The 25,879-nt window shown below is 68.3% G+C and overlaps 1 protein-coding gene across 1 annotated transcript in view; it reads left to right on the plus strand.

Moving 5' to 3' along the window:
- The first annotated feature begins 205 nt into the window (after positions 1–205).
- The window catches only part of LOC142825986 (transcription factor COE1-like), a 34,260-nt gene continuing 8,586 nt past the window's right edge, over positions 206–25,879 (plus strand). Inside the window, exons 1-4 of the mRNA XM_075918373.1 lie at positions 206–348; positions 967–1,040; positions 4,749–4,817; positions 24,800–24,881. Of these exons, the coding sequence (XP_075774488.1) occupies positions 337–348; positions 967–1,040; positions 4,749–4,817; positions 24,800–24,881 (237 nt within the window). The 5' untranslated portion in view covers positions 206–336. The remainder of the gene's footprint in view (positions 349–966; positions 1,041–4,748; positions 4,818–24,799; positions 24,882–25,879) is intronic.

Below are 25,879 nucleotides of genomic sequence, written 5' to 3' on the forward strand. Positions count from 1 at the left end.
GGCAGGGCCGGCAGTGTGGGGCAGGGCTGTCAGGGGCAGGGCCGGCAGTGTGGGGCGGGGCAGGGCTGTCAGCGGGCATGGCCGGCAGTGTGGGGCAGGGCAGGGCGGTCAGGGGGCAGGGCCGGCAGTGTGGGGCGGGGCAGGGCTGTCAGGGGGGCAGGGCCGGCAGTGTGGGGCAGGGCAGGGCAGAGGGCGGTCAGGGGCAGGGCCGGCAGTGTGGGGCAGGGCAGGTGGTGCTGGGGGTCTGTGGGGCTGCACAGGCGGGGTGAGAAAGTCTCTTCTCGCCCCACAGGGCTGCGGACGGAGCAGGACGTCTACGTGCGGCTCATTGACTCCATGTCCAAGCAGGTACCGGCCTGGGGGGGAACGGGGGGGGGGGCAGGGACAGCTCGGGGGGGGGGCAGGCTGGGGGCTCGGACCCCGTCACCGATCTCAGCAAGTCCGGTGCCTCCGCGGTGCCACCCAGCCCTGGCCTGGCTCTCGGCCTTCTCCGGCTCTGCCCCCCTGCACCCACCCCGTCCAGCCCGCCCCCCTGATCCGGCCCTATCCAGCCCTGCCCCCTCCCAGCCCTGCCCCCCTGATCCCGCCCCTCCCAGCCCTGCCCCCCTGATCCCGCCCCGTCCAGCCTGCCCCCTCCCAGCCCTGCCCCCGACCTGTCCCGCCCTCCTGCACCCAGCCCATCCACTCCCAGCCCCGCCCCCACCCTGCCCCCCGATCCCGCTCTGTCCCGCCCCGCCCCCACCCTGCCCCCCCATCCCACTCTGTCCAGCCCCGCCCCCACCCCGCCCCCCAATCCCGCTCTGTCCAGCCCTGCCCCCAGCCCGGCTTTCCTAAGGACGCCCCCTCCCCTGGCCCCCCGTTCCCCAACCAGCCGGGGGAGGGCCTGTGGGTGGGGGCTGGGCTGGGCTGGCCCCCCTACCGGGCAGCTCTGTCGCGGGGCTCCCCTCAGCCCTGCTCTCCCTCCAGGCCATCATCTACGAGGGGCAGGACAAGAACCCGGAGATGTGCCGCGTGCTGCTGACCCACGAGATCATGTGCAGGTGGGTGGGGGGCTCAGCCGGGGGCGCGAGTCTGTGGGCGGGTCCCCCTCCAGCCGGGTGTGTCCCCGGCCCCCGCCCGCATCCCCGGCCCCCTGTGTCCCCGGCCCCCGCCCGCATCCCCGGCCCCCTGTGTCCCCGGCCCCCGCCCTGCCCAGGGCCCCCCGCCCGCATCCCCGGCCCCCGCCCTGCCCAGGGCCCCCTGCCCACGTCCCCGGCCCCCGTACTGCCCAGGGCCCCCTGTGTCCCCGGCCCCCGCCCTGCCCAGGGCCCCCTGTGTCCCCAGCCCCCACCCTGCCCAGGGCCCCCTGTGTCCCCAGCCCCCGTCCTGCCCGGGGCCCCCTGTGTCCCATGCCCCCCGCCCGCATCCCCGGCCCCCGTCCTGCCCGGGGCCCCCTGTGTCCCATGCCCCCCGCCCGCATCCCCGGCCCCCGTACTGCCCAGGGCCTCCTGTGTCCCCGGGCCCCACCCTGCCCAGGGCCCCCGGCCCCCTGCCCACATCCCCAGCCCTGCCCAGGGCCCCCTGTGTCCCATGCCCCCCGCCCGCATCCCCGGCCCCCGTACTGCCCAGGGCCCCCTGTGTCCCCAGCTCCCACCCTGCCCAGCCCCCTGTATCCCTGGGCCCTGCCCAACCCCCCACCCTGCCCAAGGCCCATGTCCCCAGCCCCCCGCTGCAGGGCTCGCCCCTGGGCACGGCCGACTGCAGGGAGCCAGACCCCCCGGCGCCCACCCCGGCACTGAGCCCCACGGCCGCCCAGGCCAGGCACCCGGGGTGGGGGCAGCCGAGCCGGGCTGGGTGCTGGGGGCCGAGGGCCCGGGCAGCGGCACACGGCGGGGGGGCCACGGGGCCGGGAGCGTCCCTCCCCCAGCTGGTCCCTGGTGCCCCATTACCGCCGCCGTGTTTACGCCGCTGGCGCGGTGTTTGTGGGAATTAGCGGCTGCGTCAGCGCCACCGTCCCGGCTAATTGATCTCCAGGAGCCTCGCTAATGAGCCCGGGGCCCAGGGGACGGGGGCGGGGGGCTGCTCACCCCCCCGGCTTTGTGTGCCACCGAGCCCCTGGGCCCCCTCGTGGGGCAGCCCTCCGCCCGCCCTGCCTGGGGCTCCAGCTGCAGTGGGGCCAGGCTGGGAGATGGGGGGCAGCGCTGCCCGTGGCTGCAGTGGGGCCAGGCTGGGAGATGGGGGGCAGCGCTGCCTGTGGCTGCAGTGGGGCCAGGCTGGGAGATGGGGGGCAGCGCTGCCCGTGGCTGCAGTGGGGCCAGGCTGGGAGATGGGGGGCAGCGCTGCCTGTGGCTGCAGTGGGGCCAGGCTGGGAGATGGGGGGCAGAGCTGCCCGTGGCTGCAGTGGGGCCGGGCTGGGAGATGGGGGGCAGAGCTGCCTGTGGCTGCAGTGGGGCCGGGCTGGGAGATGGGGGGCAGCGCTGCCTGTGGCTGCAGTGGGGCCGGGCTGGGTGATGGGGGGCAGCGCTGCCCGTGGCTGCAGTGGGGCCAGGCTGGGAGATGGGGGGCAGCGCTGCCTGTGGCTGCAGTGGGGCCAGGCTGGGAGATGGGGGGCAGCGCTGCCCGTGGCTGCAGTGGGGCCGGGCTGGGAGATGGGGGGCAGAGCTGCCTGTGGCTGCAGTGGGGCCGGGCTGGGAGATGGGGGGCAGAGCTGCCCGTGGCTGCAGTGGGGCCGGGCTGGGAGATGGGGGGCAGAGCTGCCTGTGGCTGCAGTGGGGCCGGGCTGGGAGATGGGGGGCAGCGCTGCCTGTGGCTGCAGTGGGGCCGGGCTGGGTGATGGGGGGCAGCGCTGCCCGTGGCTGCAGTGGGGCCAGGCTGGGAGATGGGGGGCAGCGCTGCCTGTGGCTGCAGTGGGGCCAGGCTGGGAGATGGGGGGCAGCGCTGCCCGTGGCTGCAGTGGGGCCGGGCTGGGAGATGGGGGGCAGAGCTGCCTGTGGCTGCAGTGGGGCCGGGCTGGGAGATGGGGGGCAGCGCTGCCTGTGGCTGCAGTGGGGCCAGGCTGGGAGATGGGGGGCAGAGCCCCCCACAGGGCAGTGGTTCCGACCCCCCGGTGAGCAGCGACCCCCCCCCCACGTGCCCAGGACGGGGGCGTTTAGCTAGAGGGGCCAGGGGTCTGAGCCCCCAGACGCCCGAGTGGCGTTTTGCCCCAGGTCGGGGAGGAGCCGGGTCGCCCAAGCTCCCGGCCGCGTGCTGGGCCTGGCTGGCTCCCTGCCCCCCAGGGCTCCGTGGGGTCCCCTGTCCCCAGCCAACGACACCCCGGGGCCCCTTCCTTGGGTGGGCAGGCAGGGGCTGGCTTGCTGGGCCAGTCCTGCAGCTTTGCCCCCCTGTGATTAACCCCCAGCTCCAAGCCGGGGGGTGTGACGGGCCGGGCCGGGTCTGGGCACCGCTGAGGGCGTCCGCTCAGGGCGAATTGCTCAGATTTGGGGCTCCTTACAGCCCCAGACTGGTGACCTCCCCAAACAGGCCACACACCAGTCCCACAGAGCGCTTCAGCTGCCTGCCTGAAGCCTCACGAGCAAAACCCCTCCGGCACCCCAGCAATATCCGGGCCCCAAACAGCCCCAGGACTAACAGACGGGTGGGGGGTCCTAGCACCCAAACCCACCTACCCCGAACAAGTCCTGTCCAGTTCCAAGAAACCAGCCACAGATCCCTGGTCAATTTACCCTCTGGACCTTACCCACAAATCACGCTGGGCCAATCCTGTAGCATCGAACATCTAAAGGGTTATTGCTACGAGAAAGAAAAGCCTGAGAGTGAGGCTGTTAAAGGATCCTACGTTACATGCACCGAATCTCCCAGTCCTCAGTGCAGGCTCTAGCAGAGATGTTGCAGCTGCTGGGTTAAAAGTCCTTGGTGCACATCCTATGCCAGGATGGGTTCACAGGTCTTCCCGGCTGGTGATTCCCTGCGAGGCCGCGTCTGGGATGAAGGGCTGAGCTGAGCACCAAATGGAGTCGGCCACATGGCCCCTGTATCCCTCCTTCCGGGTCTCTTCTTGGCTGCAGCAGGTCACCTGGCCCGTGGCCTGTCCCTGTGTCCCCTGCTGGCAGCCCCTAGGTATCGGTCCCCGTTCTGGAGGGGTGTCCCTGGGCTATGAAGGGCCGTTGTCCCTAGGCCGAGCTCCCTCGCCCGTTGCTCAGCCCCGCAGGGAATAGTCGGATCCGCAGAGTCCGTGCTCACAGCGTCTCCGACGTTACAGTCGCGCGAGGAGCACGCACAGAGCCAGCAGAAGAGAGGCTTTCGCTTGACCCCTCACATGGCCCCTTTGTGCCCCCCCATGGGTGCAGCAGTGACCTGCCTGCTCCCCTCAGAATCCAGTAACGTGACGGGGCCATGACAGATGACCCCCCAGGAACCGTGCTCCCGGCCCCCCAGGCTCAGGAAGGGCCGGGACCCCCAGGCAGCAGCCGGCTCTCTGGGGCTTCCCCATGGGTCTTGGGTCTGGCTGCTGCCCCAGGCTGGATCCCCACAGGCCCTGGCTGCGGCTCTGGGGGCAGGGCTGGTCTGGGGGGGCCTCTATGGAGGTGTCGGGGGAGGGGAAGGGCTGGGGGCAGCGTGGGGCGGGGGGGGCCTGCGGGGTTCTCAGCCTGGCTGCCCTGTACCATTGCCCCCCGCAGGAGGGGAGTGGCGGGCGCTCAGGGCAGCCCGGGCGTGGGGGGCCAGGTGTTCCCCCCTCACCCCAGCTCTTGTCTCTCCCCCGCCCGGCCCAGCCGCTGCTGTGACAAGAAGAGCTGTGGGAACCGCAACGAGACCCCGTCCGACCCCGTCATCATCGACAGGTGAGGGGCCCCGCCGACGCCCCGGCCCTCTCGGCCCCACGTGCCACGGGACCCCCCAGCGCCCCCGGTCAGGGGACCCCTCCCAATGCCCCCGGCCAGGGGACCCCCTCCAGCGCCCCCGGCCACGGGACCCCCCCCAGTGCCCCAACCATGGGACCCCCCCCACCCCAAGTGCCCCAGCCACGGGACCCCCCCAGCGCCCCCGGTCAGGGGACCCCCTCCAGCGCCCCCGGCCATGGGACCCCCCCAGAACCCCCGGCCACGGGACCCCCCCCAGTGCCCCAACCATGGGACCCCCCCACCCCAAGTGCCCCAGCCACGGGACCCCCCCAGCGCCCCCGGTCAGGGGACCCCCCCCAATGCCCCCAGCCACGGGACCCCCCCAGCGCCCCCGGTCAGGGGACCCCCCCCAATGCCCCCAGCCACGGGACCCCCCCAGCGCCCCCGGTCAGGGGACCCCTCCCAATGCCCCCGGCCAGGGGACCCCCTCCAGCGCCCCCGGCCATGGGACCCCCCCAGAACCCCCGGCCACGGGACCCCCCCCCAGTGCCCCAACCACAGGACCCCCCCCACCCCAAGTGCCCCAGCCACGGGACCCCCCCAGCGCCCCCGGTCAGGGGACCCCCCCCCAGTGCCCTCAGCCACGGGACCCCCTCCAGCATCCCCAGCCACGGGACCCCCCCAGAACTCCCGGCCACGGGACCCCCCCAGAACCCCCGGCCACGGGACCCCCCCCAGTGCCCCAACCACAGGACCCCCTCTACCCCAAGTGCCCCAGCCACGGGACCCCCCCAGCGCCCCCGGCCACGGGACCCCCCCAATGTCCCCCGCCACGGGACCCCCTCCAGCGTCCCCGGCCACGGGACCCCCCCAGAACCCCCGGCCACGGGCCCCCCCCCCAGTGCCCCAACCACAGGACCCCCTCTACCCCAAGTGCCCCAGCCACGGGACCCCCCCAGCGCCCCCGGCCACAGGACCCCCCCAATGTCCCCCGCCATCCCCAGGACCCCCGGCCGCGGGACTGCGGCCCCTGCCGATGGAGCTGCTCTGCCTGTTGCGAGGCAGACCCGGGCCGAGGGTTCGCACCCTGCTGGGGCAGCAGGGCCTCTGCCATGGGGCTTTCCAAAGGGGCCTGTGGGGCTCCCTGCCCCATGCACCAGCCCCCCCGGGAGGGGAGGGGGAGCTGGCTGAGGACCCGCGCGTTGCCATGGAAACGAGCAGCTGGTCCCGGAGCTCTTGGGCTTTGTAAGCGCCTGCGGCTGAGCCGGGGTCCCTGGGTCGCCGCTGCCCTCTGCTGGGTGCGCACAGAGCTGCCCCGCTGTGTGTCATGGGCCCAGCACGGCTGGTGAGAGTCGCCCTGCCGGGGTGTGTGGAGGGGTTGAACTGCGGGTCACGCGCTGGGGGCGGTGGGGCGTGGAGCGGGGCAAGGCCCCTCGGCGGGAGACGGGGGGGGTGACTCCTGCCAGCTCTGGCCATGACCCACCCCTCAGCTCCGGACCTGGGAGGCGAGTCCATAATCACCCAGTTGTGGGGTTTCTTGGGCTGGCTGCTGTCAGACAGGTCGTGGGCTGGACTCTGTGTGTGACTGTGCTCTGCTGGAGGGAATCAGAACTGTTGCGCTGTGTGTCATAGGCCCTGTACTGCTCTAGCAGCGATTCTCCGTCTGCTGCAGCGGCAGGAGAAGCCGAGTTCCGGCCCTGCTGTTGCTGGTCAGTGCCTCCGGCGTGGGCATTGTGCCAGCGCTCGGGCTCGGCCCCGGGGGACTGTCGCCTTGTGACTATGGCTGGGGCTCCAGGGCGTGTGAAGTGTGGGGAGGGGTCAGTTCTGCGCCCCCCCGCCCCCGTGTCTCCGCTGGGCCCATGGCTCTCCCGGCTCGTTCTCCTGGGGAAGAGCCATCCCCGGCCTGCCGCCTTGCTGCCGGGGGCCTTTCCCTGCTGCGCCAACGGGCCCACCCGGGCCACGAGCCATGGGCAGGGGCTTCCGGCAGCGCACCCCTGCGCCAACCCCCTGCCCTCTGCCGCCGGGGGCCGGGGCTGCACGCTGGCCCTGTGTGAGACAAGTGCCCCGGGGGTTGGTGCTTTCAGCAAGGCCAAGGAGACAGACGGGCCCCCGAAAATCCCCAGGCCTGGCTTGTCGGGGGGCAGGGCAGAGCTGGGGGGCAGGCCAGGGTCACAGGAAGGGCCAAAGAGCAGCAGGGAGCGTTTGCCGTCTGGCCCATGCGACCCTGCCTCCCGGGAGCAGGGTGGGGTGTGAATTCCCCCCTCAGAGCCCCCCGAGTCGCCGGCTCCTTGGGGCCCCACAGGTCTGGGAGGGGCAGGGGGCGGGGGCCCCTTGGGGATCTGGGGAGCGAGTGCCGCCCTCGGCAGCGCCAGCCCTGGGTTCCTGCCCCAGCGTGTGCCCCGGATCGGGGCCTAAAGCGGGTCTGTACGTTGGGCAAACGAGGGAGGCCCCCCCCCCCGTGCCAGCGGGCCAGACTCGCGTCCTCCCCGCCGCGGCCACCGCGAATTGGGCAGCGCCTTGTGCGTCGCCCGGCTCCCCCGGCTCCTGCCCGGACCGGTGCCACTGGGGGTCGCGGCTCGAGGGGCCTGTCGGGGCGCTGGGCCCCGGGAGTCAGAGGCGGGAGGGGAGCAGGCTTGGGGTGCGCCAAGGCCCTCGGGGCCTCTGCTGGCTCCGGCCCCGGCTCGTGGCTCCCTCCCAAGGGGTTTCCCGGGGCAGGTTTGGCTGCTGAGGCCTTGGTCTCGTCGCCTGCCCGGAGCCCCCTCCGCAGCGCGTGGGAGCCAGCCGTCCCGGCTGCTTTCCTGCCCGCGGGCTCCCTGCCTGCCGCTCCCACTCCGCCCCCTGCGCGGCAGCCAGGCAGCCAGACGCGGCAGATGGCGGAAGTGACATTTGCCGCCAGCCCGCCGCTTGCACCGCAACGACAACAGATAAATAACACACAACACACAGCTGCTGCCGCGAGCCCCACGGGGACGTGCGCGAGCGTCGTGCCGGGACGCTGCCGGGCTCACCGTGCGGAGAGCAGGCGCGCTCACGGGGCATCCACCCGTGCGAGGGTGACATTGACGTGGTGTCCAGCCAGCCCCTCGGACACGCCACGTGCAGCCACGCCAGGCCAGGCACACACCCATGTGCGAACGCCCCTCCCCACCCAGGCTGTGCCACACCCCCACAGCTCCCTTTCCCAGGTGCCCAGGCTGTTTGCACACAGCTGTGCTCGTCAGCCACGCACATGTAACCAAGGGGACGTGCCACGTGTCCACTCGCAGGGCCGTGCCGGGGCCTCGCCGTGCCGTGCCGGGGCCTCGCCGTGCCGTGCCGGGGCCTCGCCGGGCCGTGCCGGGGCCTCGCCGTGCCGTGCCGGGGCCTCGCCGTGCCGTGCCGGGGCCTCGCCGTGCCGTGCCGGGGCCTCGCCGGGCCGTGCCGGGGCCTCGCCGTGCCGTGCCGGGGCCTCGCAGGGCCGTGCCGGGGCCTCGCAGGGCCGTGCCGGGGCCTCACAGGGCCGTGCCGGGGCCTCGCCGGGTGCGCCTGGGTCTCTGCGAAGGAGCCAGTTGCAGAGGCAGGTTTTGCCAGGCAGAGACTTGCCCACAAGGAGCGTGGCTGCAGCTCCCCTTCCCCCCCCCACTGCCTTTTGGCCCTGCCACGGCGGGAGGAGGGGCGAAGGGCTCCGTGGCCAGCTGCGATTCCCGGGGCCACGCAGCTGCTGGGGCAGAGATGCCCTGGGCTGAGCCCCCAGCGGCGAGTCGGGGGCCTTGCAATGTGCCACGTCTGTGTAACCCCAAAGGCCCTGCTCTGACACCCGGAGGCTGCCGCAGAAACTGCCGGTGGCTACGGCTGCCTGACCTCACCCCCGCTTTGTTCAGGCTGAAATTTCCCGCCGTTGGCCTCTGCCCGCGGGTGCATCTTTCTGGAAACCGTGGGTAGACGCGGTTTGGCTGGCTCGGAGTCCAATGACCAGCCCCCCGCTGAGCACACAGGCTGGGTCTGTGCCCCGTGGCAGGGGGCGGGGAGTGGCCCGGCAGGCTGGGTCTGTGGCCCCGTGGCAGGGGGCGGGGAGTGGCCCGGCTGGCTGGGTCTGTGCCCCGTGGCAGGGGGCGGGGAGTGGCCCGGCAGGCTGGGTCTGTGCTCCGTGGCAGGGGGCGGGGAGTGGCCCAGCAGGCTGGGTCTGTGCTCCGTGGCAGGGGGCGGGGAGTGGCCCGGCAGGCTGGGTCTGTGCCCCGTGGCAGGGGGCAGGGAGTGGCCCAGCAGGCTGGGTCTGTGGCCCCGTGGCAGGGGGCAGGGAGTGGCCCAGCAGGCTGGGTCTGTGGCCCCGTGGCAGGGGGCGGGGAGTGGCCCGGCAGGCTGGGTCTGTGCCCCGTGGCAGGGGGCGGGGAGTGGCCCGGCAGGCTGGGTCTGTGCCCCGTGGCAGGGGGCGGGGAGTGGCCCGGCAGGCTGGGTCTGTGCCCCGTGGCAGGGGGCGGGGAGTGGCCCGGCAGGCTGGGTCTGTGCCCCGTGGCAGGGGGCGGGGAGTGGCCCGGCAGGCTGGGTCTGTGCCCCGTGGCAGGGGGCGGGGAGTGGCCCGGCAGGCTGGGTCTGTGCTCCGTGGCAGGGGGCGGGGAGTGGCCCGGCAGGCTGGGTCTGTGACCCCGTGGCAGGGGGCGGGGAGTGGCCCGGGAAGGCCGGCTGGCTGGGTCTGTGCCCTGTGGCAGGGGGCGGGGAGTGGCCCGGCAGGCTGGGTCTGTGCCCCGTGGCAGGGGGCGGGGAGTGGCCCAGCAGGCTGGGTCTGTGCCCCGTGGCAGGGGGCGGGGAGTGGCCCGGCAGGCTGGGTCTGTGGCCCCGTGGCAGGGGGCGGGGAGTGGCCCGGCAGGCTGGGTCTGTGGCCCCGTGGCAGGGGGCGGGGAGTGGCCCAGCAGGCTGGGTCTGTGCCCCGTGGCAGGGGGCGGGGAGTGGCCCGGCAGGCTGGGTCTGTGCCCCGTGGCAGGGGGCGGGGAGTGGCCCAGCAGGCTGGGTCTGTGGCCCCGTGGCAGGGGGCGGGGAGTGGCCCGGCAGGCTGGGTCTGTGGCCCCGTGGCAGGGGGCGGGGAGTGGCCCGGCAGGCTGGGTCTGTGCCCCGTGGCAGGGGGCGGGGAGTGGCCCGGCAGGCTGGGTCTGTGCCCCGTGGCAGGGGGCGGGGAGTGGCCCGGCAGGCTGGGTCTGTGCCCCGTGGCAGGGGGCGGGGAGTGGCCCGGCAGGCTGGGTCTGTGCCCCGTGGCAGGGGGCGGGGAGTGGCCCGGCAGGCTGGGTCTGTGCCCCGTGGCAGGGGGCGGGGAGTGGCCCGGCAGGCTGGGTCTGTGCCCCGTGGCAGGGGGCGGGGAGTGGCCCGGCTGGCACTGGGCCGGGGAAGCCACATTGGCAGGGCGCCCGTGCCCGTCAGCAGTGTGGGGTGCAGGGAGAAGGACTCCTGGCCCGGCGGAGGCAGCAGGCGGCCATGGCAGGGCGCGAAGGAACGTGCCGCGGCCCCGGGGGCCAGGGCTCCCCGCGGGGAGACGTCGGGGGGGCCTGCCAGGCAGAGAGGGAGCCAGGCAATGGCCCAGGGTGCCTGGGGGGGGGCCAGCTGCCAGTCTGCGAGACGAGGTGTGATGCAGGGAGCCAGATGTGCGGCGAAGGGAAGGGAGCTCGTTAGCTAATTGCATATGCAAATCACCCCTCCCTGTCCCTTGGCACCAGGACCGAGCCATGCAGCTGCCACCACGCGGCCGGGGGGGGGGGGAGTGGCCCCCCAGTTCCTGCACTGGGGCCTCGTCTACCCGTCCCATCGGAACAGGGGAAGCCGAGGCCAGGCTGTGCCTGGCCAATCAGGACAGAGCAGGGCCCGTGTAGTCTGGTAGCGTGTGGGTCCGAGTGTGTCTGGGTGCGTGCGTTAGCGTGTGGGAGCCTGTCTGTGCGTGTCGGGGCGTAGGTGAGTGCGTGCGTTTGCATGTGTGAGCCTGTCCATGGGTGTCAGGGTATGGGTGCATGTGTGTGTGTTAGTGCGTGTCCCTTTCCGTGTGTGTCCGGATGTATGTGCGTGTGTTAACATGTGTTACCCTCTCCGTGTGTGTTGGGGTGTACATAAGAACGGCTGTACCGGGTCAGACCAAAGGTCCATCTAGCGCAGTAGCCTGTCTGTCAACAGTGGACAGTGCCGGGTGCCCCAGAGGGGGTGGACCGAAGACAATGATCAAGCGATTTGTCTCCTGCCATCCCTCTCCAGCCTCTGACAGACAGAGGCCAAGGACACCATTTTATCCCCTGGCTAATAGCCTTTTATGGACCTAACCTCCATGAAATTATCTAGCTTCTCTTTAAACTCTATTCTAGTCCTAGCCTTCACAGCCTCCTCTGGCAAGGAGTTCCACAGGTTGACTACACGCTGTGTGAAGAAGAACTTTCTTTTATTAGTTTTAAACCTGCTCCCCGTTAATTTCATTTGGTGTCCTCTAGTTCTTCTATTATGGGAACTAATAAATAACTTTTCTTTATCGGCCCTCTCTACACCACTCATGATTTTATAGACCTCTATCATATCCCCCCTCAGTCTCCTCTTCTCTAAACTGAAATGTCCCAGTCGCTTTAACCTCTCCTCATATGGGACCCGTTCCAAACCCCTAATCATTTTAGTTGCCCTTTTCTGAGCCCTTTCCAAGGCCAAAATATCTTCTTTGAGGTGAGGAGACCACATCTGTACACAGTGTTCAAGACGTGGGCATACCATAGTTTTATACAGGGGCAGTAAGATATTCTGCGTCTTATTTTCTATCCCTTTTTTAGTAATTCTTAACATCCTATTTGCCTTTTTGACCGCCGCTGCACACTGCGTGGACGTTTTCAGAGAACTGTCCACGATAACTCCAAGATCTTTCCTGATTTGTCGTAGCCAGATTAGCCCCCATCATACTGTACGTATAGTTGGGTTATTTTTCCCGATGTGCATTACTTTACACTTATCCACGTTACATTTCATTTGCCATTTTGTTGCCCAATCACTCAGTTTGGTGAGATCTTCTTGGAGTCCCTCACAGTCTGCTTCTGTCTTGACTATCTTGAACAGTTTAGTATCGTCTGCACTATGTATGCACTGTGTTAGCGTGTGTGAGCCTGTCCGTGTGTGTCAGGCTGCATGTGTGTGTGTTAATGTGTGTGAATCTGCCTGTGTATCGGGGTGTATGTGCGTGTGGTAATGCGTGTGAATCTGTCTGTGTGTCAGGGTGTATGTGCGTGTGTTAGCGCGTGTGACTCTGTCCGTGTGTGTCGGGGTGTATGTGCGTGTGTTAGCGCGTGTGAGTCTGTACGTGTGTGTTGGGGTGTATGTGCGTGTGTTAGCGCGTGTGACTCTGTACGTGTGTGTTGGGGTGTATGTGCGTGTGTTAGCGCGTGTGACTCTACGTGTGTGTTGGGGTGTATGTGCGTGTGTTAGCGCGTGTGACTCTGTACGTGTGTGTTGGGGTGTATGTGCGTGTGTCAGTGCGTGTGACTCTGTACGTGTGTGTTGGGGTTATGTGCGTGTGTTAGCGCGCGTGACTCTGTACGTGTGTGTTGGGGTGTATGTGCGTGTGTTAGCGCGTGTGACTGTATGTGTGTGTTGGGGTTATGTGCGTGTGTTAGCGCGTGTGACTCTGTACGTGTGTGTTGGGGTGTATGTGCGTGTGTTAGCGCGTGTGACTCTGTACGTGTGTGTTGGGGTGTATGTGCCTGTGTTAGCGTGTGTGACTCTGTACATGTGTGTTGGGGTGTATGTGCGTGTGTTAGCGTGTGTGACTCTGTATGTGTGTGTTGGGGTGTATGTGCGTGTGTTAGCGTGTGTGACTCTGTATGTGTGTGTTGGGGTGTATGTGCGTGTGTTAGCGTGTGTGACTCTGTATGTGTGTGTTGGGGTGTATGTGCGTGTGTTAGCGCGTGTGACTCTGTCCGTGTGTGTTGGGGGTGGTACCAACCGGTCACATGGGGTCAGACCGAGGGTGCGTCCAGCCCGTGCCCACTGTGCCGGGTGCCCTGGCGGAAGAGGCGACCGGGTGAGGAGAACACCCCTCCCCGTCGCTCCTGCCAGTCGGGGGGCAACCGGGGGCTCCCCTCTGGTCTCTCGCCTCTGCCCCACAGAGGAGCCCGGGCACCTGGGGCTGGGCCTTGCAGCGCCCAGTGGAGTTGGACAGGCACCTTGGCCACTGCCCGCCTGGCTCCCTTCCAGCCGCACGGCCCCAGGCTGCCCGGTCCTTGGTCTGTCCGAGGGCGTCAGCCTGTCGCTGTTACAGCACTTCCCCGTCGTGGAACGAGGCGTGCAGCTAGTTCGGATAGGAAGGCTAGTCCGAACTAGCTAGTCCGTGCCGCGTGTAGCCGCGTGTAGCCGCGTGTAGCCGCGTGTAGCCGCGGGCACACAGTCCGAACTAGCCGGCATTTAAAAATGGCGGCGCCCGGCTTCATGCAAATTAAGCCCGGGAAATTCAAATCCCAGGCTTCATTTGCAACTGCGTATGACTACATTACCCCGCTAGTTGGAACTAGGGGGTAGTGTAGACAGACCCCCAGTCTGTATGCTAGCATGTGTGTGTCTTGGCGGTTGTGAGCACACGTGGTAGTGTGTGTGCTAGCGTGTGGGGGGCAGTTGTGAGCACACGTTTTAGTGTGTGTGCTAGCGTGTGTGGGCAGTTGTGAGCACATGTGTTAGTGTGCGTGTGCACTGTCCCAATGCCCGGCGTGTTCCTGCCTGTGTGCTGGGCGCTGGGAGGGGGAAGAGCCCCCCTGGGCTTTGTGTGCCTCGGTGCCTGTGCCATGTGTGGTTGAGGCCGGAGAGCAAAGGCCCTGACGGGGAAAGACTCAAACCCCTCCCGGCCCGTGGCAGGCCATTGTGTGCCACGGCCCTTCGCGCCCCTCTGGCCCCAGTGCGGGCAGCATGCCGGGGGCAGGGCGCGCCGGCCCCCTGTCCCTACACAGCCCTGTTTGTCTGTCCCTCTCTGCTGCCGGGAGGGGGTGCAGGCCGCTCCAGGGGAGCCCCCGGGTAAGAGCGATGGGGTGCGAGCCCAGGGCCCCGCCTTGCTGCCAGCGGAGGAGTGTCCTAGCCCCCGGCGCGGCCCACGGAGCCCGTCCTGCCTGGTTCTGGGGGCAGGCCGGGCCGGGCAGCGGGGGGGCTGGCTGGGGAATCGGGGCTCTGCTGCTCACAGCCTCCTGCCTGCAGGACCCGCCGGAAGGCGCGCGCTCTGGGGAGGAGTCAAGGAGCCGGGCCCGCGGTAGCTGGGGCGGGGGCTCCGTGCCAGGAGGTGCCCGCCCCCGGGACACTGGCCCGCTCCTGGCCGGAGAGCGGGAGGGCAGAGCCAGGCCGGCCCGCGCTGGCCGGGTGCTGTGCCCCATGCGGAGGGGGGAGCGGTCCCGGGCCGGGCCCAGCTGAGGAACGCTGCAGGGGCCGGAGGGCCCCCCCCCTACAGGAAGGGTCCAGGCCCCCCCCCACAGGAAGGACGTGGGCGCACTGGAGAGGGGCCGGGGGGGCGATGAAAGGGGGCTGGAGAGCACGACCTACGAGGGGGGGGCTGAGGGACTGGGGCTTGTTCCGTCTGCAGAAGGGAAGAGTGAGGGGGGATTTGAGAGCAGCCGGCAGCTCCCTGCAGGGGGGTCCCCAAGAGGCTGGCGAGAGGCTGTTCTCAGGGGGGCGGATGCAGAACGAGGAGCAATGGGCTCAAGTTGCAGGGGGGGAGGTCCAGGTTGGACATTAGGCAGGGGGGGGAAGCGCTGGGCTGGTTCCCTAGGGAGGGGGGGATTCTCCATCCCTAGAAGGTTTCAGTCCCGGCTGGACCAAGCCCTGGCTGGGGTGATGGAGTTGGGCTGGTCCTGCCTTGGGCAGGGGGCTGGGCGCCCTGACTCCTGAGGTCCCTTCTGCTCTGGCTCTGGGCCAGCTTTGTCCTCGAGGGAGGCCTGGCCGGCTGGGCTGGGCCATCGCCCCGCGCCTTGCGTGGTCCCTGCCCCTTGCGTTACAGTCGCGCCTGTCTCCTCCCGTCGGGCCGTAGCTTCCCCCTCTGCAGAGCTGGCAGCTGCCCGGCTCTGCGCGGCAACTCTGACCGCCCCCCCCGCGCCCTCGAACCACGAGGGAGAACAGCATCTCCCTCCCGAGTTCCTTGGGGGCGTGGGTGGGGGACGGGTCCGTGCATGAAGGACTTAGTGAAGGAATGAGCCATGTGGGTCGTTTATGGGTTGTGGCCTCTTCTCTGTAGTGGCAAGGAGTTCCACAGATCAGGGCCAGGTCTATAAAATCATGGCTGGAGTGGAGAACGTGAATAAGGAAAAGTTATTTACTTGTTCCCTTAACACATGAACGAGGGGCCACCAAAGGAAATGAAGAGGTACTAGGTTTAAAACAATCAAAAGGAAGGTTTCCTTCATGCAGTGCACAGTCAACCTGTGGAACTCCTTGCCAGGGGATGTTGTGAAGAACAGGACTTTAACAGGGTTAGAAAAGAACTGAGACTCCCCTGTCGGCCAAGAACCCGGCTGTGACTCCCCTGTCAGCCAGGTGCCCAACTATGACTCCCCCACCGACTTAGGGCCCCACGGGATTTCCAAGGCAACCAGAGGGCAAGTGCTTGGGCTTCAGGAAGGTCTCTCTCCCTGTGTCCAATCGTAGCCCCCTCCCCTGCACCCGGCTCCAGCCCCTAAGCTCCATGGCTAAGGGCCTGGCCCCGCCCTCAACCTCACACAATAGGGCTCTGGGCCTCCTCTGGCCACTGGCCCCTCTGGGGTGTCTGAGTCACTGCCTAGGGGAAGCTGGGGAGCCTGTTCCTCCTTCCCCCTGCACGCCGCCCAGCGTTGTGTGGAAGCCAGGCACTGGGGCAGCCACCCAGGAGAGATTCCGGTGCTGCCCCACGGATTGGCAGAGCGCCCCCAGCCAGCAGCAGCCAGCAGCCTGTTTCTCCTGGTGGTGCACATCCACACATGCTTCCGTGCACACAACAAAATTTCTTCCGCACTTGAATGGAAAACCTTGGCCCCCACCTGCACCAAAGCCCGGGGGAGCAGGGAGCTCTGCAGGGACCCCCAGCTGGGCCGCCCCCGCTCTCAAGGCGAGGCAAAGCCCCAGCGAAGGGCGTCGCGCTGTGAACCGGGGGCAGCAGGAACCGCTGGCGGAGAGCGGGACAAAAGGCCAAGTCCACCCGGCGCCCCGGAAAGGCCCCTTCGGATAAAGTGCGGCCCCTTCCCCCCCGGGTTTCCCATCGTTCCCTCCAGCATGGGGGTGGCCTGTCTCCTTCCAGCGACTCTCCACGGCCCCGCCCTGCCTTCCTGCCCCGCAGCAGCCCGTCCTTGCCCAGATCAGCTGGGGGGCCAGGCTCCCCCTCCCCGGGCGCCCCGCTCCCGCGTCCCCTGGCGCCCAGCCCCACTGGTTTAGAGAGCCCGGTAAGTGCCCTATCAACATGTTAATCAAATTACTTAGGAGCTAAAATTGACGCTTTTCATTAATTATACAAGATTATTCTAATTGCCAATTCAAATTTATGCGCTCGGAACAGAAGGTGTTCGGCAGCGTGGCTGGGAATTTGCATATTAAATGGGGAGCGTGGTGCATTAGGGATGCTAATGTATGCGCATTGTCTTTATTTTTAACTCCCGGGCCCATATGCGCGGCTGCCGCGCTCCGAGGTGAAGAAGTCCGACGTCGGCTTCTTATTATTTCCCCCGCTCTCCTCTTAGTCAAAGTCGGGGGTGCCGGAGGGGGGTGGGAGCAGCCGTGGGGGGGGTCAGTGGGGGCTCGGGGCTCACTTGTTTGCTGTCAATCTCGGCTCCTTCCTGGGGCGGGGGGAGCGGTTCTCCCCCCCTTTTCCATGTTCCTTCCTTTCTGTGATTACCACCTGGGATGGAGGCCGGGCTGCCGCGTCCCGAGGCCCCGTCTCTCGGCCTCTCGCCCCTCTGCTCTCGGCGACGAGCCCCGCGGCAGGGCCGGCTCTGAGGCTGGCTCCCTTGGCCGGCGCGAGCCACGCGCGGGTTTTCCTTTTTCTTTCCTCCCCGCGACTCCCTGCCGCGGCTCTGTGCGGGTCGTGCGCCGAGCCGGACGGGCTGCCTGCTCCGGGGAGGCCTCGCCCGGGCCCTGCCGCGGTCGGGGCGAGCAGCGCAAGCGGGGCGCGGCTGGGTAGGAGGGCACTTGCAGCCCCGGGAGAGGCCGTCTGCGTGCGGTTAAGACGGGGCAGAGCTGAGCCAGCCACTGCAAAGGGAACGGCACGGCGCAGTCCGGCACCTGTTAGCGTAGACACGGCGTTAAAACATCAGAACGGCCAGGCTGGGTCGGACCAAGAGTCCATCCGGCGCAGTGTCCTGTCTGCCCACAGCGACCAACGCCCGGGCCCCAGAGAGAGGGAACCGAACAGGGAACCATCACGTGATCCCTCCTCATTCCCGTCCCTGAAAAAACAGAGGCCAGGCACACCTCCCTGCCCAGCCTGGCTAACGGCCATCGATGGGCCTAACCTCCATGGATTTATCTGGCTCTTTGTAAAGTCCTGGTCTTCACAGCATCCTGTGGCAAGGAGTTCCACAGATTGTGCGCTGCATGGAGAAAAACTTCCTTTGGTTTGTTTTAAACCTGGTGCCCCCTAGTTCGCGTGTTATGGGGTTCTGGAGCATGCCCTAAGGGTTCTGGACCGTCGCACTCCTCCTCCCCGGGCAACGGGTCTCCATCACGTGGGGCTGGCGGTGCAGGGCGTTGGCTTTGTCTGAGCTCAGTGCAGTGGGGGCCCTTTGGCACAGTGCGGGGCAGCGCCGCTCTGCACAGCTCTGTGCTGGCCGGGAACAGCGCCCCCGGGGCAGGACGCCACCTGGCCCAGGAGACATTGACACCTGCAGGGGTTTGGGAGAGGAGCCGGGGCCCAGCGGGGGTGAGGGGCTGGGTTCTGCGCCGGGCCATGACTCCGGAGGGGCCTGAGACATCTGGGGGCAGGTTAAATGTCCCAGACAGGATCCCTGCGCCTGCTCTGCCCTTAGCGGCTGGTGCCTCCCCGTAGGCCCAGCCCGGGCCCCCAGCCCCGAGGGAGATGGAGAAGTGTCAGGCCCTGGCCCCCCCAAGCTTTGGGTCTCCCCCGAGCCGGGGAGGGTGACAGCAGGGGAAGGGGGGAGGGGAGTAACGCGGGCAGAGCCGTGGGTCAGCGAGGCGGCTGAGCTGCCTGGTACCTTCTGCAGACCCAGTCCAGGTGTGCGCCGGTGCCAGGCCCCGAGGCCAGCCCCTGGGGCCAGCGCCGGAGAGAGCTGGGGCGTGGGCATGCGGGGCCCTTGTGGGGCATGGGACGCTGCCTGGGCCACTCCCGCCCCCCGCCGTGCCGCTCCCGGCAGGACCCGGCGCTGCAGGGCTGGGCTGTGGGGGGCGCTGTGTGGAGATGGGGATTGTATTAACATGCTTTGCCACTCGTGCCCAGCCCCACATGCCTAGGGCGGGTGCGCCTGCGGGGGGGGGGGCTCAGGCTGTAACCACCCCCCGGGCCAGCGTCCTGCTCCGTGCGGGAGGCAGATGTGGGGTCATCGGCCCCCTTGGCTCCTGGGAGGGCCCTCGAGGGCCCCTTAGCCCAGCCGCCGCATGGAGGCCGGACCAGGCTCCCCGGGCCCAGCCCCGACGGGTTTGTCGGCCTGTTCCTGAGCCCCTCAGTGGCGGGGACCCCCAGCCCCCCGGGAGGCCTGCTCCCAGCTCAGCCACTGGGGCTAGATCCCCCCATGGCTCCCTGCGGCAGGTTCCGCCCCTCGCTCCTGCTCTCAGCCCGCCACAGACGGGACGGCTGGGCCAGGCCCCCTTCGCCGTCGCCCCTCGCGGCCAGACGTGCCCCGTCCGTACCCCACCTCCGGCCCCTGCACCGTCTCCCTGCGGCGCGGCTCTGCCCCGGACTCAGACCTCCCCGCCCCTCTCCCAAGGGGGCCCGGCTCTGGGCGCAGCCCCTGGCCAGTGCGGCCCACCGGGGCTCAGTATGTGACCCGGCCCTGGCCGCTGGGCAGCTGGTCCCTGCTCGGGCTGAGGGCTGCTGGCTCCTCCCCCCCCCCCCCCCGAGTGCCTTGCACCGCTCGCCGGGCCGTCTCCCCTGCTCCATGTCAGACCCGCCGGGCCCCCTGGGATTCTCAGCCTGCCTCCCGCAGGGAGGGGGTCGGCCTGCTCGGTGGGAGCCGGGCCAGCCCACCCTGGCGGTCCCTGGCTGGCCAGTCATCGGCCCAGAGTTGTCTCGGATTCCCCCGGCCCTCGCCCCCTTTGTAAAGGCCGGGGCAATGTGTGGGGTTCCCTGGGACTCGGGGCCTGCCCCCGAGATCCCGGAGCCTGTCGCTAGCGGTTCCAGGACGGCTCCGGCTGGGCTCTGACCGGATCCCGGCAGGGCACGGATACAGGATACAGGCCCTGAGGACGGGCCGTCTGGCCGAGGCCCTGGGGCTGGCGGTGTGAGTCCCTGCCACAGCCTGGGAGGTGGGGGCAGTCCGTTCCCCTGGGACAGGCCAGGCCTGGGGGGATCTGGGCCTGCCCCAAGGGGAGCGGGGGAGCCGGAGACCGGCTGAGGAGCACGGCTCTGGGGGCTGTGTGCCCCTGTTCCCAGGGGGCTCATGCCAGAGGTGACACCTCGGTGTGCCCCTCGCCCCCTCCCCACCCTGGGGGCAGGGCAGCTGTGGCGAGAGGAATGGGGCAGGGAGGCCTGGGAGAACCGGCCCTCAGGGCAGAGACCCCCTGTCACAGGTGTGGGGGAGCCCCCGGGCCCTGCCCCCCAGCTGCAGCCAGCGGGACTCTTGGGCGGCAGGTAAAAGAGAAGGGTTGTTGGTACCCAGGGCCCAGGAGCCGCCAGTGCAGCCCATCCGGGGAATGGGGGACCCCTGGCCCTGGGCCCCAGCCCCCCAGGCCAGCTGGGCTCCCTTCTCCCCCACCAGCAGAGAAACTAACTCCTGGCCCCAGCCCCCCGGCCGCCCCGCCCCCTCCTGGGTTCAGATTCCTGGGCAAGGTGTCACCTGCCCCCCCACCCAGGCAGCCGGGGCTATTGTTGGTAGGTGCTAAGCCACGCCCACATTCCCATCCCCAGCCGGGCATCAGTGCAGCACCAGGGAAACTGAGGCACACCTGGGTTACAGCACAACAGCACAGGCCAGTAGGAACCTCACACAGCACAACAGAGCAAACACAATCCCCACCGTGTCACCCCCCCCCCCCCCGGCTCCTCCCCGCCCCTCCCCTGCACTCCAGCCTCCTGCTCATCAGCCGCTAATGGGGCTGCTGCTAAGTGGGTTCCTTCCCGCTGTGGCTCCTCTCACCTGAGCCCGCCCCTCCCCCGCCCTCCACCAACCCCCTTCACGCACCGCCCCCCCATCCCATCCCCCGCCTGGCCTCTTCCCCCCAGTCGCCAGTGCTCTGCTCAGCCCCCTTCCCAGCGTGGGGCAGGAGGAGCAATGGGGGTGGGTGCAAGGCAGGACTGAGGCACATTAGCAGGACTGGGGGGCAGACGGGCTGGGGTAGCTGGGCTGGGGGTCGGGATTGGGGCGATCGGCAGAGCAGGGGGGCAGACGGGCTGGGGTAGCTGGGCTGGGGGTCGGGATTGGGGGGATCGGCAGAGCAGGGGGGCAGACGGGTGGGGTAGCAGGGGCTGGGGGTCGGGATTGGGGGATCGGCAGAGCAGGGGGGCAGACGGGCTGGAGTAGCTGGGCTGGGGGTCGGGTTTGGGGGGATCGGCAGAGCAGGGGGGCAGATGGGTTGGAGTAGCAGGGGCTGGGGGTCGGGATTGGGGGGATCGGCAGAGCAGGGGGGCAGACGGGTTGGGGTAGCAGGGGCTGGGGGTCGGGATTGGGGGATCGGCAGAGCAGGGGGGCAGACGGGCTGGGGTAGCTGGGCTGGGGGTCGGGTTTGGGGGGATCGGCAGAGCAGGGGGGCAGACGGGCTGGGGTAGCTGGGCTGGGGGTCAGGATTGGGGGGATCGGCAGAGCAGGGGGGCAGACGGGCTGGGGTAACAGGGGCTGGGGGTCGGGATTGGGGGGATCGGCAGAGCAGGGGGACAGACGGGCTGGGGTAGCTGGGCTGGGGGTCGGGTTTGGGGGGATCGGCAGAGCAAGGGGGCAGACGGGCTGGGGTAGCTGGGCTGGGGGTCGGGTTTGGGGGGATCGGCAGAGCAGGGGGGCAGACGGGCTGGGGTAGCTGGGCTGGGGGTCGGGTTTGGGGGGATCGGCAGAGCAGGGGGGCACAGAAATGATAGGCTAAACAGAAGGCGAAGAGTGGAAGGGGAAACTGAGGCACCGAGCGGGGCTGGGACTCTGCGTGGGGCTGGCTGTGAGGGGTGATCCAGGTCACCGGGGCGGGGGGCAGAGCGGCTGGGGGCAGGGAGGATGCAGGAGGCGCTGAGGAGTGTCCGGCCCAGGGGACTAGCAAGGGCGGAGCAGGAGATCCCGGGTCGGGGGTGCGCACGTGGAGTTGTGCTGAGCCGGGTTACTGTGCGGAGACGCCGCCGGCCCTGGGCCCTGGGAGTGGGGTCAGGCCTCCAGGGCGGGGCAGGCCGGTTGAAAGGTGCGGGGGCTCGGCGTGGGCACAGGCGCAGGGTGTAGGGCACAAGCCCTGCCCCCAGGGGATGTGGCAGGTCCCAAGCGGATGCTTGTGCATCTGGCTTCACGTTCACAGCTGGCCGGAGGGACCTACATTCTAAGCCTGACTCGGTCAGCCCCATGTCCCTCCCCTTCTTGAGCCTCTGGGAAATGCAGTCGAGTCCTGTACCTGGGCCAGGAGCATGGGCTACTGCTGCCCTCTGCTGGGGGAATCAGAACTGCCCACCGCGGTTCATAGCCCCTGTACTGCTAGCAGAGGAGATTTGCCATGAGCAAGGGGCTGAGTCATTGGACCAGGGGATCTGACTTCCAGCCCTGCTGTGGCTGTGAAGTGCCAGGGGAGAGCCTGCCCCCCTGCCACAGGATATGTTACTCCAGCAGAACCCGGGGGGCTGTGGTGTGGGGCTAAGGCTGCCAGCAATGAGAGCAGGGATCAGGGCTGGCAAAGGATCCCCCCCATGTGCCACCTCCAGCCCAGACGCTAGGGAAAGGGCCGCAGGCTGAGGAAGCAGCGAGAATACCCCAGGGCTCCTCTGTAAGGCACCGAAGCAGGCTGTGTCCAGACTGCACGTCTCTGTCGCCAGAGCGATGGAGATTAGCACGTCAGAATTGCTAATGAAGCAGGGATTTAAATATCCTGCGCTTCATTAGCATAAACATGGCCGCCGCTTTTTCGAGAAGACCCGGCAGTCTAGACGCGGCTCTGTCGAAAAGAAACGACAGATCCTGGAACCTTCACTTTGTGCGGAATACAGGGTCTGTCGCCAAAGGGGTCACTTTCACCAGACCCGCGTCTCCACTGCCGGTTTTGTTCTTTTTTCGAAAAAGCTCCACTTTGAAAAAAGCGGCGGCCATGTTTATGCTAATGAAGTGCGGGATGTTTTAATCCCTGCTTCATTAGCAATTTTGATGTGCTTGATTTGCATCTTTCTGTCGACAGTGGGGTGCAGTCTAGACGTAGCCCCAGTCACACAGAGCACTTGACAGCCCAGTGCTCCCTGTGCCCCCCAGCCCCCCTCACACAGGGGAGAGGTTATAACCCATCCCCCCCCTCCCCTCAGACACCCCAGTGCTCCCTGTGCCCCCCAGCCCCCCTCACACAGGGGAGAGGTTATAACCCATCCCCCCCCTCCCCTCAGACACCCCAGTGCTCCCTGTGCCCCCCAGCCCCCCTCACACAGGGGAGAGGTTATAACCCATCCCCCACCTCCCCTCAGACACCCCAGTGCTCCCTGTGCCCCCCAGCCCCCCTCACACAGGGGAGAGGTTATAACCCATCCCCCACCTCCCCTCAGACACCCCAGTGCTCCCTGTGCCCCCCAGCCCCCCTTACACAGGGGAGAGGTTCTAACCCATCCCCCACCTCCCCTCAGACACCCCAGTGCTCCCTGTGCCCCCCAGCCCCCCTCACACAGGGGAGAGGTTATAACCCATCCCCCACCTCCCCTCAGGCACCCCAGTGCTCCCTGTGCCCCCCAGCCCCCCTCACACAGGGGAGAGGTTATAACCCATCCCCCACCTCCCCTCAGACACCCCAGTGCTCCCTGTGCCCCCCCAACCCCCACACACAGGGGAGAGGTTCTAACCCATCCCCCACCTCCCCTCAGACACCCCAGTGCTCCCTGTGCCCCCCCCAGCCCCCCTTACACAGGGGAGAGGTTATAACCCATCCCCCACCTCCCCTCAGACACCCCAGTGCTCCCTGAGCCCCCCCAACCCCCACACACAGGGGAGAGGTTCTAACCCATCCCCCACCTCCCCTCACACACCCCAGTGCTCCCTGTGCTCCCCAGCCCCCCTCACACAGGGGAGAGGTTATAACCCATCCCCCACCTCCCCTCAGACACCCCAGTGCTCCCTGTGCCCCCCAGCCCCCCTCACACAGGGGAGAGGTTCTAACCCATCCCCCACCTCCCCTCAGACACCCCAGTGTTCCCTGTGCCCCCCAGCCCCCCTCACACAGGGGAGAGGTTCTAACCCATCCCCCACCTCCCCTCAGACACCCCAGTGCTCCTTGTGCCCCCCCAGCCCCCCTCACACAGGGGAGAGGTTCTAACCCATCCCCCACCTCCCCTCAGACACCCCAGTGCTCCCTGTGCCCCCCCAGCCCCCCTCACACAGGGGAGAGGTTCTAACCCATCCCCCAGCAGGTTCTCCCGGTGCCAAAGGACGAGCCACATGCCCAGGTCAGTTTATACCGGGGCTCTCACCCCGGAGCCCCCAGGGCCTGTCTGGCTTGGGCAGGGTGAGGAGCAGCGGAAGGAGGCCGCGGGGGCGGGTGAGGGAAGCCCGTGGCTGGGGCCGGCTCTCAGCAGGGACGAACTGGGGCCGGCTCTCAGCAGGGACGAACAAGCGGCAGCTCCCCAGTCTCTGGGACACGTCCTGCGCCGGGCCGGCGCGCCCTCCCCTCTGCGCAGCGCGAGGATGCTCTCCCCGAGGAGGGCTGGGCTGGAACGCAGGGGCCGCTAGGGCTCGCGCGTCCCCTGGCCCGCGTGCAGGGACTCCTCTGCTCCCCTTGTCCGCCTGCCCAGCGCCTTTCTCGGCAGCAGAGCCCCTCCCGTGTGGGTCGCCCCCCGCGCTCCTTGTCCCTCGGGGACGCGGAGTCACTGGCCTTGCCTCCCAGAAGCAGATACTTGGGTAGGTTGCTGTGCGGCCAGGCGTGCATGTGCGTAGGGGTCTGTGGCTGGGTGTGCTCGGAGGTCGGGGTGTGGCTAGATCCCTGTGCTTCAGCGTGTCCGGGTGTGCGTGTGGATAGAATCCCACGTGTCCAACTGTGTGTGTCAGTGTAATCCCGAGTCTCTGGCTGTGTGTGTCGGTAGAACCCCAGGTGTCCAGCTGTGCATATCAGTGGAACCCCATGTGTCCAGCTGTGCGTGTCGGTAGAACCCCGAGTGTCCAGCTGTGTGTGTCAGAAGAATCCCAGGTGTCCAGCTGTGTGTGTCAGTAGAACCCCGAGTGTCCGGTTGTGTGTGTCAGAAGAATCCCAGGTGTCCGGCTGTGTGTGTCAGTAGAACCCCGAGTGTCCGGTTGTGTGTGTCAGAAGAATCCCAGGTGTCCGGCTGTGTGTGTCAGTAGAACCCCGAGTGTCCGGCTGTGTGTGTCAGTAGAACCCCGAGTGTCCGGTTGTGTGTGTCGGTAGAATGCCAGGTGTCCGGCTGTGCGTCTCAGTAGAACCCCGAGTGTCCGGTTGTGTGTGTCGGTAGAATGCCAGGTGTCCGGCTGTGCGTCTCAGTAGAACCCCGAGTGTCCGGTTGTGTGTGTCGGTAGAATGCCAGGTGTCCGGCTGTGCATCTCAGTAGAATCTTGGGCCCCAGTTGTGCTACCATTGGGTGGGATGGGGGGGCTGGGAAAGGATGGGGGTGGGATGGAGGGGAGGTGTGAGGGGCTGGGGAGGGGGTGGGAGTGAAGCCACAGGCCAGATGAGCCCCCCCCCCCACACACACACACACTAAGCACCTGGTTTTCTTCCCCTTTCTTCAGGTTTTTCCTCAAGTTCTTCCTCAAGTGCAACCAGAACTGCCTGAAGAACGCAGGGAACCCCCGGGACATGCGCCGCTTCCAGGTGAGCCCGGTCCGGCGGGGGGGGGGGGGGTCCGTCACGCCTGAGGGGCCGGCGGGGGTGGGTACGAGGGGCAGCCCTCCAGTGCCCGCCGTGGCGGGGTCTCGCTGCGGGGAGGGGCTCAGCCCCCAGCAGGAGCTGAGGGAGCAGCATGGGGTGGGGCCAGGGGGCAGGGCACGGGGGGGCAGACCTCTGGCTCCCCTGGGTGGGGGCGAGGGGCATCAGAGTGGCCACGGCTGGGCCAGTGCCTTGGCTCGCGGGGCCCAGGGGCTGCGTCTCTGCTCTTGGCCAGGTGCCCTCATGGCGGGGGGCAGCTTGGGGTCCTGAGGGGACCAGGCCTGTCTCTGGGCTGTGCCCGGCGGTGGGGGCGGGGACACATCTGAGCTCCAGGCAGCTCAACCTCCTCTCGGCCCCCAGGGAGGGGAGAGCCCCCCCGGGAGGGACCCTGCGTCTGATGGGCCAGGCCGTGGGACGGGGTGACAGAGAACAGGTGCCTGCGGGCACCACGGAGCGGCTCAGAGCAGGGCCAACTGCTCCGAACCAGGACGACCCACAGCCCAAGCCGGGGGGCCCCCCTACAAGCACCAAACCAGCCGCACCGAGCACCTCAGCTGCCCCCCTGGCCAGCACCAAGCCTCCCCAGCAAATCCCCTGAGACACCCCAGTGCTCCCTGTGCCCCCCCCCAGCCCCCCCTCACACAGGGGAGAGGTTATAACCCATCCCCCACCTCCCCTCAGACACCCCAGTGCTCCCTGTACCCCCCAGCCCCCCCTCACACAGGGGAGAGGTTATAACCCATCCCCCACCTCCCCTCAGACACCCCAGTGCTCCCTGTGCCCCCCCAGCCCCCCCTCACACAGGGGAGAGGTTATAACCCATCCCCCACCTCCCCTCAGACACCCCAGTGCCCCCCAGCCCCCCCTCACACAGGGGAGAGGTTCTAACCCATCCCCCACCTCCCCTCAGACACCCCAGTGCTCCCTGTGCCCCCCAGCCCCCC

Source organism: Pelodiscus sinensis, unplaced genomic scaffold (assembly GCF_049634645.1).
Source record: "Pelodiscus sinensis isolate JC-2024 unplaced genomic scaffold, ASM4963464v1 ctg240, whole genome shotgun sequence".
NCBI classification, from domain to species: domain Eukaryota; kingdom Metazoa; phylum Chordata; order Testudines; family Trionychidae; genus Pelodiscus; species Pelodiscus sinensis.